General features: G+C 48.4%; 1 protein-coding gene across 1 annotated transcript in view; it reads left to right on the plus strand.

Moving 5' to 3' along the window:
- Positions 1-8280, plus strand: part of RHBDL3 (rhomboid like 3) — a 59813-nt gene extending 51533 nt beyond the window's left edge. The window contains exons 7-8 of the mRNA XM_012809745.2: positions 165-225; positions 5900-8280. Of these exons, the coding sequence (XP_012665199.2) occupies positions 165-225; positions 5900-6171 (333 nt within the window). The 3' untranslated portion in view covers positions 6172-8280. The remainder of the gene's footprint in view (positions 1-164; positions 226-5899) is intronic.
- Positions 8281-11204: the final 2924 nt, after the last annotated feature.

Raw genomic sequence — 11204 nt, forward strand, 5'->3', positions numbered from 1 at the left:
GCCAGGGCTGGATTTGAACCCACCACCTTAGGTGTATATGACTGACGCCTAAGCCACTTGAGCTACAGGCACTGAGCTGACATTTTTTTTTTTTTTTTATGTCAGGTTTTCTTAAGCAGTGAGTGGCATGATCTGGTACTAACAGAACTCTCTTCTTTCCCTAGAACTGGTCGGGCATGAAGTGTCAGTTCAAACTGCTGCGGATGGCTGTGGCCTTGATCTGCAGTAAGTAAGGATGGGGCAGGCTGGGTGGCGAGGGTAGAAAACCTGGGGCCCCACCCTGGGGTACAAAGATGGCACAGGGCCTCCCCTTCAGGGGCTGTGATGAAAAAAGAAAAAAAAATGTGGAAAACTTTGAAAATGTACAAAAAAGTGTAGATGAGAGAAGCCTGTCCCACTAGGGTGTCCCCAGCTTCGTCACCTTCTTCATGTTTTTATTGACGTGTTATATGCACAACAGGAAAGTGCTCAATGACCAGCAACCAGATTAAGAAAAATAACTTCTGACTCGGCACCTGTGAATCAAGCAGCTAGGGCACTAGCCACATACACCTGAGCTGGTGGGTTCCAATCCATCCCGGGCCTGCCAAACAACTATGGCGGCTGCAACCAAAAAAATAGCTGGGTGTTGTACAGGTACCTGTAGTCCCAGCTACTTGGGAGGTGGAGGCAGGAGAATCTCTTGAGCCCAAGAGTTGGAGGTTGCTGTGAGCTGTGATGTCACAGTACTCTACCCAGGGTGACAGCTTAAGGCTCTGTCTCAAAAAACAAAAACAAAAACCAGAAAAAGAACTTCTTAACCTTTTAGGTGACAGAGTTGACCTTGAGATCCCCTGTTGAAAGTTAGAGAATTTGGCCAGCACTTGGGGAGGCCAAGGCGGGAGGATCACCTGAGCTCAGGAGTTTAGACCAGCCTGAACAAGAGTGAGACCCCATCTCTACTAAAAATAGAAAAACTAGGCCAAGTGAAGTGGCTCATGCCTGTAGTCCTAACACTCTGGGAGGTGTAGGCGGGTGGATTGCCTGGAGCTCACAGGTTTGAGACCAGTGTGAACCAAAGCAGGACCCCATCTCTAAAAATAGCTGGGTGTTGTGGTGGGCACCTGAAGTCCCAGCTACATGGAAGGCTGAGGCAAGAAAATAGCTTGAGCCCAAGAGTTTGAGGTTGTTGTGAGCTATGACACCATGGCACTCTACCAAGGGTGACAAAGTAAGACTGTCTTAAAATAATAATAAAAATAGAAATAGAAAAACTAGGCTGGGCACCTGTAGCTCACTGGTTAGAGTGCCAGCCCTGTGCATTGGGGGTGGCAGGTTCAAACCAGGCCTGGGCCTGTTAAAAAAAAAAAAAGAAAGTGGGGGGGCGCCTGTAGCTCAGAGGAGTAGGGCACCAGCCCCATATACCGGAGGTGGCAGGTTCAAACCCAGCCCTGGCCAAAAACTGCAAAAAAAAAAAGAAAGAAAGAAAGAAAAAGAAAAACTAGTCGGGAGTTATGACAGGTGCCTGTAGTCCCAGCTACTTAGGAGACTGAGGCAAGGGGATTGCTTGAGCTTAAGAGTTTGAGGTTGCTGTTTGCTATGACACCATGGCACTCTACCTAGGATGACAGAGGAAGACACTATCTCAAAAAAAAAAAAAAGAGAGAGAGAGAGAGAGAGAACTTGTCTCCAGAAAAATCCATATATGCACACATGGACACACACACACACAGAGTTCTCTCAAAAGTAGCAGTTTTTACCTGATCTTTAACAAGCCAATTAAAAACATTGAGTGGGGAAAAGATTCCCTATTTAACAAATGGTGCTGGGCAAACTGGCTGGCAACCTGTAGAAGACTGAAACTGGACCCACACCTTTCACCATTAACTAAGATAGACTGTCACTGGATTAAAGATTTAAACTTAAGACATGAAACCATAAAAATACTAGAAGAAAGTGTAGGGGAAACACTTGAAGAAGTCGGCCTGGGTGAAAATGTTATGAGGAGGACCCCCCGGGCAATTGAAGCAACATCAAAAATACACTATTGGGACCTGTTCAAACTAAAGAGCTTCTGCACAGCCAAGAACACAGTAAGTAAAGCAAGCAGACAGCCCTCAGAATGGGAGAGGATATTTGCAGGTTATGTCTCCGACAAAGGTTTAATAACCAGAATCCATAGAGAACTCAAACGTATTAGCCAGAAAAGAACAAGTGATCCCATCTCAGGGTGAGCAAGGGACTTGAGAAATTTCTCTAAAGAAGATAGGTACAGGGCCTACAGATATATGAAAAAAATGCTCACCATCCTTAATCATCAGAGAAATGCAAATCAAAACTACTTTGAGATATCACCTAACTCTGGTAAGATTAGCCCATATCACAAAATCCCAAAACCAGAGATGCTGGCGTGGATATGGAAAAAAGGGAGCACTTCTACACTGCTGGTGGGAATGCAAACTAATACGTTCCTTTTGGAAAGATGTCTGGAGAACACTTAGAGAACTATAAATAGACCTGCCATTTGATCCTGCAATTCCTTTATTAGGTGTATATCCAGAAGACCGAAAACCACATTACAACAAAAATATTTGTATCAGAATGTTTATTGCAGCCCAATTCATAATTGCCAGGTCATGGAAGAAGCCCAAGAAGCCCACGAATGGATCAACAAACTGTGATATATGTACACTATGGAATACTATGCAGCCATAAAGAAAGATGGAGACTTTATGTCCTTCATGTTCACATGGATGGATGGAGCTGGAAAATGTTCTTCTTAGCAAAGTATCACAAGAATGGAAGAAAAAGTATCCAATGTACACAGCCCTATTATGAAACTAATTTATAGCTTTCATATGAAAGTTATAACTTAATTATAGCCTAAGAACATGAGGAGGGGAGGGGGCATGGGTAGAGGGAGGGTGATTGGAGGGATTACCTCTATGGTTTATCTTACAAGGGTACAAGTGAATTATTTCTAAGAGTAGAATATAAACGTCTTAACACAATAACTAAGAAAGTGACACAAAGGCTATGTTAACCAGTTTGATAAAAATATTTCAAATTGTATATGAAAACACCACACTGTACCCCATGATTACATTAATGTACACAGCTATCATTTAATTAAAAAAAAAAAAGTAGCAGTTTTATCGGTTCAGGGAGCCAAGAAAAGGATGTGGTCAGAGCCCTAGTTGTGAGAGGTCAGTTTTACCTGCAGAGGTCATGTCGAGTGTTGGAGACAAGCAGAGGTTCTCCAGGTAGACGAGGGCATTTTGGGCTACGTGAACAAAGACACAGAGGAGTGAGGGTCTTGGCCAGCACGTTGGTTCACAAACCTGAGGAATGAGGTTTGGGACTCTGTGTGATTGTGATTTGTGATCAGAAGTAAAGCTAGTGAGATAACAGGAGCGGTCAGATCATTAAGAGCTTTCAATGCTAAGAAAAAATATATACTTCACCCTGAATGCCCTGAGAGGTCACCGGAGGGCTTTTAGCAAGAAAGTTACTGACAGATAACCAGAGTTTCAGAAAACCAGGCTACAGTGTGGAGAATGGTGAGGGGTAGGAGGGGACCAGAGGCCAAAGGGCTGGTTCTAAGATGGAAGGAGATGAGTCTGAACAGAAGCAATGAAGGTAGGAAGAGAAGGGGGACTCACATTTCTCATCAGTCCTCCAAACACATTTACAAGAGGTAGGATCAGGCTTAATTTACAGGCAGAAACTCAAAGCACAGAGAGTTAAGTTCTTGTGCCCAAGGTCACCCAGCTAAGAGGTGAGACTCAGCCACCCTGTGCCGTTTCTATGCCCCACACTTTAGCCAGCTGGCCGTGAACACCTTGACCTTCTGTGCCGGGCCAGGCACCTACTGTGTGAATAAGAGGAAGACCGAGCAGCACACCTGGGGTGGAGGGGCAGGCCTGCTTTCATTCACTTCCCTGTTGTATGGTTCTCAGGAAATCATGTGCCCATGGCCCGCTGTGGGGCTCTCCAGATCTCAGTTTCCTGAATGGGGATAGAGGCTTTCTAATCCCAGAAAGGATCTTCTGGCCTTAAAACCTAAGGACTCGGCTCGGCGCCTATAGCTCAACCGGCTAAGGCGCCAGCCACGTACACCTAAGGTGGCGGGTTCGAATCCCCGGCCCGGACCCACCAAACAACAATGACGGCTGCAACCAAAAAATAGCCAGGCGTTGTGGCGGGCGCCTGTGGTCCCAGCTACTTGGGAGGCGGAGGCAGGAGACTCGCTTGAGCCCAGGAGTTGGAGGTTGCTGTGAGCTGTAATGCCACGGCACTCTACCCAGGGGGACAGCTTGAGGCGCTGTCTCAAAAAAAAAAAAAAAAAAAAAAAAAAAAAAACCTAAGGACTCCTTGAGTCAAGGCAGTAGAGCACAGTGAGGTGGGGGTGGGGATGAATATAGCTTCCGTGTCTGTTCTTGAAGGAAACAGAGGAATGAGTCTTACTGGGGTTTTTTGTTGTTGTTGTTGTTGTTGTTGTTTGTTTGTTTGTTTTTTGAGACAGAATCTCACTCTGTTGCCCAGGCTAGAGTACCCTGGCATCAGCCTAGCTCACAGCAACCTCAGGTTCCTGAGTTCACATGATCCTCCTGCCTCAGCCTCCCTATTAGCTGGGGCTACAGGCACCTGCCATAACGACCAACTAATTTTTCTGTTTTTAGTAGAGATGGGGGTCTTGCTCTTGCTCAAGCTGGTCTCTAACTCCTGAGTTCAAGGGATCCTCCTGCCTCGGCCTCCCAGAGTGCTAAGTTATAGGCGTGGATTTAAAAAAAAATCCACTGGGCATGGTGGCTCACACCTATAATCCTAGCACTTGGGAGGCTGAGGTAGGTGGATGGCCTGCGCTCACAAGTTTGAGACCAGCCTGAGCAAGAGCAAGATCCCGTCTCTAAAAATGACCAGGTGTTGAGGCGGGAGCCTGTACTCCCAGCTACTCAGGAGGCTGAGGCAAGAGAATCACTTGAGCCCAACAGTTTGACGTTGCTGTGAGCTGTGATGCCATGGCACTCTACCGAAGGTGACAAAGTAAAACTCTGTCTCAAAAAAAATTTTTGTAATAAAAATAAATAAAAATTAAAAAATCCAACTCTAAACATCCTAAATGTTTATCAAACCCAGGACTTAGTGAAGAAATGGGAGGGATGTGTTGGTCCCTGGCTGCTCCTTTTCTGCCATCTATTGGCCATCCTTGGAGTTGCAGGGTCCGGTCCAGTAGGCTGGGCAATCCCTAGGGGAAAAAGGAAGGTCCCTGGAGGCTCCTGCACTGCTGCAGGGTGGTGAGGGGTGCTCTGGCTAATTCAGTGGTAGCTGAACAAAATTCCTCTCCGTGGGCTTTCCTTCAGTTTGTCAAAATTTCCTTGGGGGGGATAAGTTGCCATTAATGTTTTACCAGCACAGCCTGGTACATAGAGGCCGAGGTTTTCTGTGCATAGACAGATGGGGAAACCGAGCCTCCAGACCTCACAGCATGACCACAGACATGGGTGTGAGGGTCTCTGAGCTTCTGCACAAGCTCTCCCTCTGCCTGAAACGTCCTTCTTAGGGTCCTTCCAGCGAGGTCCTGTTCAATATTCAGACCTCAGCTCAGATGTCACCTGTTCAAGGTCTTGCCTGACTTCCCGAACTAAAGAATCTCCCTCCTTGTGCTGGCAATGATTCTACAACACCTATTTCTCTCCCGCAGATGTATCTCCTGAAATTATCTCATGTATGTACTTGATCACTGATGTATCGCCAGATGCTATGAGCTCTGGGAGAGAAGAGGCTTGTTTGTTTCCTTCACTGCTGTGTCCCCCCTGCAGAGAAGGGCAGCTGGGGGTGGGGCCGGTGGTGTGCCAGCCTCCCCCTCAGCTCCTCTCAGGACCCTCTTGTGACTAATGTCTGCTTCCTCCCCTTGCAGTGAGCATGGAGTTCGGGCGGGCCGTGTGGCTCCGCTTCCACCCATCGGCGTATCCCCCGTGCCCTCACCCAAGCTTCGTGGCGCATCTGGGTGGTGTGGCAGTGGGCATCACCCTGGGCGTGGTGGTCCTGAGGAACTACGAGCAGAGGCTGCAGGACCAGTCGCTGTGGTGGATTTTTGTGGCCATGTACACCGTCTTCGTGCTGTTTGCCATCTTCTGGAACATTTTTGCCTACACCCTGCTGGACTTGAAGCTTCCACCACCCCCTTGAGGGCTGGCGGCCCAAGGTGGGGGAGGGGAGGGAGCAGCTTCTACAGGGAGTACCTGTGTGCTTTTACTCATCACCAGCTCAGTGAGGACAGGCAGGTGAGGGTGGAACCCTCTGGGCTGCTGTAATATTCGTGCTTTGGGACAGTGAACTCTTTCCTGAAAGGCATCTGGTGGAGGAGTTGGATGTCTCTGCCATCACTTTTCTAGGCTGCTTTGATGACACTGGGCCAGGGTGAAGGCCTAGGGTGGGGTGAGAGTGGCTCCCCTCCTGGGCTGGGCTCAACCTCTCTTGCAGACAGAGATTGGGCAGCAGCCTTCTCCCGCCTCACCCTTGACCCTGAGAGACCCTATGCAATGGAGGAAGGCTAGAGGGTTATCACAGGCAGGCAGAGATAACTGCAGGCCAGGCAGTGTCCCCTCTATAGCTGCTGGCCTGGAACGTGGGTGAGAAGAGGGCCTGTGGTGGGCCTGCTGGCTTTGACCTGGCTTAGACCTGAGTGCCCTCCCCTGGGGCCTGTCGCTGATCACTGGGGTGGAGGAGGAAGATGCTGTAGGCAGTGCCCCACTCCTGCCCTGGGGGTACCCTGTGAAAGGGACCCAACAGTGAGGAACAAACCACCCCAAGTCCAAACCTGAGGAAGACGCAGGACCGATCTTAGACTCCTCCCTCCCTTTCTTCCAGGATGTTGACGTCTCATACCAGCGCCCGGCCTGTGTGCCCTGCTTTGCTTTTAGGGTCTTTCTTTCCTTCCACTGCCCTGGCCCTACTTTGTGCCTCTCCCTTGGAGACGTGTTTTGATCATGCACGTGTGCACACGTACATGTGTGTGTGATGGGAGGGACAACGTGAGGCCAATTGGAACCTGCAGAGGGGGCCCAGATGGGGAGGTGTCTCTGAGAGGAGAAAAGGCGCTGAGACGCGGCAGAACATGGAGTGTGCTGTGAGTGGTGAATGTCCTTGCTTTGTACAAAGCTTGCCCCCTTCTTTCCTATCTCCTGTCCTCTCCAGGCCCCTCCCTGCGCATCACTGATTAGCAGGAGAATTGTCATGCTGGAGGGACATCTCGAACCCTTCTAGGGACCCTTGGGATGCTGAAGTTTCCCTCACCTTTGCCAGGTTCTGCTCTTGTTTCCCTCTGGGATGGCCGCCTTATCTGAACAGGTTCTGTTCTGTCTCCCTAAGGAGATAGGAGCTTGGGGAAGGCAAGGGATGCCCAGGCAGGAATATTGAGTCCGTATGTCCAATTGAGTTGGGGGTGGGGGGGGACAAGAGGCTGCAGTACGAGGAATTAGGTAGGAAACTTTGCTTCTGAAGAAAAATGACTGGGTGCCTGGAGGATTGTCAGAGGTAAAAGATGCCAGTAGATGTGAGAGAGAACCTAGAGATCATCAAGTCCACCCCCACCAATCTCACTGTTGGGAAAATGAGGTCTCAAGAATGACCTCCTAGCAGGGGGCAGTGCAGGCTTTGAGTGGAGGGTGTGAGGAGGATGACCTTGGACAAAATATGTCATGGCTTTACACTGCTCTTAGAATACCCTGCTGCTGGTGGTCCAGAAGGACAAAGACCCCAGGCCTGGGAGGTGGAGAGGCTGGGTCTATGCAGGAACAATGACAGGAGTGTGGGAACTATTCACCACGCTTAAGTCCTTCCAGGCTCCTGAGTATACCAAAGTCCAAAGTCAGCCGGGCCAGGCATTTGGGGGTCTTGGGCCATGGTGGCTTCCTGTCCTAGTGATTACAGATAAATGGGCAGGGTCTTCCCACCCAGGGACATACCCGCCCATATGCAGGTTGTGCCAAGTTCATAACTATCTTTGCCCAGTGCTGAATAGACTGTCCTGGTGCCATTCCTAAGGCCATGCTACCTTTGTGCCAAAGCTACGAGGACTGTCGACCTGAGGCAGCATGGGTCCACATGTTTGGCGGGGCCCCGAGGTAGAGCTGAAGCTCCCTTCTCTAGTCTCAGATCTAGATCAGGATTGCATCAGCCTGGGACATCTCGTCTGCCCTTTTTGCCATTCTCAGCCTAATGAGAAAAAAAGTATACTCCAACGCAATGGAGCTAGGGCAGGGGTTCTCAACCTATGACCCACAGGAACTGTATTAAAGGGCCACAGCATTAGGAAGGTTGAGAACCACTGAGCAAGGGGTTGAGAAGACTTGGGTAAGGATGGAAAACAGGCCAGGACTTTGCTTCCTCTGCCATGGGCTGTTGCCTGGGATAAGTCTGAGCAGAGCTAGCCCTTCCCAGAGGGGCAGAGAATTCCCTCCAGATTCCTGTCCTGGCACCAGGGTTTCTGGAAGGTGGATGAAGTGAGCAGAGTGCCACCCCTGTCTTTGTCTGGTGTGGCCTAGAGAGGGGTTTTCCTCTCTCAGGGGTGAGAAGGCAATGAACTAGAAAGTTCCAGAAAGCCCTGGGAGAAAGACCCACTTCCCTCAGGGCTTGTGATGGAAGGTTATTCATGAGAAAAGTGGCCTGAGGCAGAATGGCCTGCCCCAGCTAGTTAAGTCTGCCCTCCCAGATCTGAGAGTAGAAAAGGGAGCTTCAGCGGTACCTCAGGCCACTAGCCCCAGCTGTACCCCCACCTACACCACCCTCTCTCAACCATCACCTCCCAGCAGAGCCACAGAGTGGAGACAAACGTGTCAATGTCACATGACCTAGGCTCTACCTATGGCCAAGAGGCTGGCATCTGGTCAGAAGGTTTTCCTTGGTGGCATCTGGCTTGATCTTAAGCAGGTCCCACCGTCCCTGAAGTTGGCTGTGCCCTCCTTTCCTCTTTCTTCCTCCTGGGGCAGCTGCCATTAAGGACACTGGTTGTAAATCTTCAGGCCACTGCGGGGGGAGTAGGTCGGCCTCTCATCCACAACAGGATCTGGAAAATGAGAGCTGGGGAATCCCCAAACTCACTTGCTGTGGATGGGAGAGAGAAATCATCGCAGAAATGGGGGAAGGGAAAACAAACCTTCAAAGGAGAAATTTCCCTTTAATGATGCCATTCATCATTCGTTTTTTAATTAGGAAAAGCTCCCTAATGAGTCTCTTTTGCCTGCTAATAGAACTCTCAATTTCCATGAGAACCATTCTTATCCCTGAGGATTAGGGGAGCCATTGCTCACCAAGCCAGGATCATCCTCTGGCTTCCAATTTAATTTGCATAATGCAGATTCCTGGGTGGAGTCGAAGCAGATTCCTGGCATCATTCACGTTGCTCCCAGGGCTGGCTGGAAAGCATCAGTTCTCCTCTGCCTTAAAAACAGTGCCCAAAAGTGAACTGCTCCTCCGAGGACTTGAGCAAGTGGAAAAAACAGAACAAAACACAAACTGCAGTGTTTGTTTCTAAATATTTTTGTATTGTGTACATTTCTGTATATTTTTGTTGTAACATACTATTCGAGCACAGATTCCATTAAAGATTTTTTTTTTCAAGCCATTGGTTATTCAGGAAGTGACCTGAGGGTTGGTATTGGGATCTGTTTCATCTGGGTCTGGGTCAGGGCAGTTGGGTAAGGGTGAACAGCGATGGTGGAGCTTCGATTTATGAACTACTGTTCATGGCTTCGGTGCTTGGCACCAGCCTCTCTAGCTCAGTGGTTCTTAACCCTTTTTGAATCACTGAAGTCTTGAGTGGTTGATAAAAGCTGTGATTTCACATAAAAATGAATATCTACAGACATTTTGTGTAGAATTTTGGGAACCAGGGGAGTTATGAGTAAGAAAATTAATTTATGGCTTCAGGTCAAGAACCTCTTGTGCTAGTGTCCTGGTGGGTGTCCCATCTTCCCCTTCACCCTGAAGAGAGATTAATATCATTACAGTTATTATTGGAGAAATGTTTGAAATAGCCTAGAGATTTCAATAAAAACAAATTCACACACACACAAAAGAGAAAGAAATATCCTAGAGACTTCTTCCTTCGCTTAGTCTTTAAGGCTGGGCATGGTGGCTCACACCTATAATTCTAGCACTCTGGAAGGATGAGGCAGGTGGATTGCTTGAGTGCAGGAGTTTGGGACCAACCTGAGCCACAGCGAGAATCCATCTCTATGAAAAATAGAAAAAACTACCAGTACCAGTCATGGTGATAGGTGCCTGTAGTCCCAGCTACTCTAAATTAGGCTGAGGCGGAAGGATCACTTGAACCCAGGAGTTTAAGGTTGCTGTGACTGATAATTATGCCACGGCACTTTACCCAAAGCAACAGAGTGAGATTGTCTAAAAAAAAAAACAAAATTGCCAAGTCTTTAGGTCTTCTAGTGACTGTTGCATATCCTGACCTGGAGGAATACGAATGTTCTCAGGGTTAAAAGGGCTTTCAAGCATCCTCAAACTACTGCCCACAGGCCACATGCGGCTGGCCGAGGACATTTATCCAGCCCGCCGGGTGTTTTTGCCACCGCTGCCTGTCCTGCTTAGCCGCCGACTCATCCCGGAGCCCGCAGTCAGCCCTCCAATGGTCTGAGGGACAGTGAACTAGCCCCCTCTGTTTAAAAAGTTAGAGGACCCCTGGCTTAAATGGATTAAAATCAGAGGAGTATAAATATTACAGATGAGGCTTGGTGTTTGGGAAGTTAGTCAAGTTGGCTTTGAATGGATGAAGCCTGGGAAAGTGAGTTGTTTCCACCAGTTTTTCTTTTTTCTTTTTTTTTTTTTTTTTTTGGTTGCAGCCATCATTGTTGTCTGGGGGGCCCGGGCTGGGGATTCGAACCCGCCACCTTAGGTGTATGTGGCTGGTGCCTTAGCCGCTTGAGCCACAGGCGCCGAGCCTCCACCAGTTTTTCTAAACCACTGTCAGTATATGTAGCTTTGCCATTCATAACTGTTAAATTTCTGTTTAAGGATTAAACTACCCTGTTCAATCCATCGTGAGAGTTGTTACCCAGAATGTTCTTTCACATCAGTTTACTGTGTATCACTTTAAAAAATATTTCTAAGTGCTGCAGAAGCCATTGCAGAACAATCTTAGTATATAGTTCAGACTAAAGTTGAAAGAACTTCAACTTCCACTTCTAATTGGAGTACCAAGAACT

Source organism: Otolemur garnettii, unplaced genomic scaffold (assembly GCF_000181295.1).
Source record: "Otolemur garnettii isolate 467f Iridium unplaced genomic scaffold, OtoGar3 scaffold00112, whole genome shotgun sequence".
NCBI classification, from domain to species: domain Eukaryota; kingdom Metazoa; phylum Chordata; class Mammalia; order Primates; family Galagidae; genus Otolemur; species Otolemur garnettii.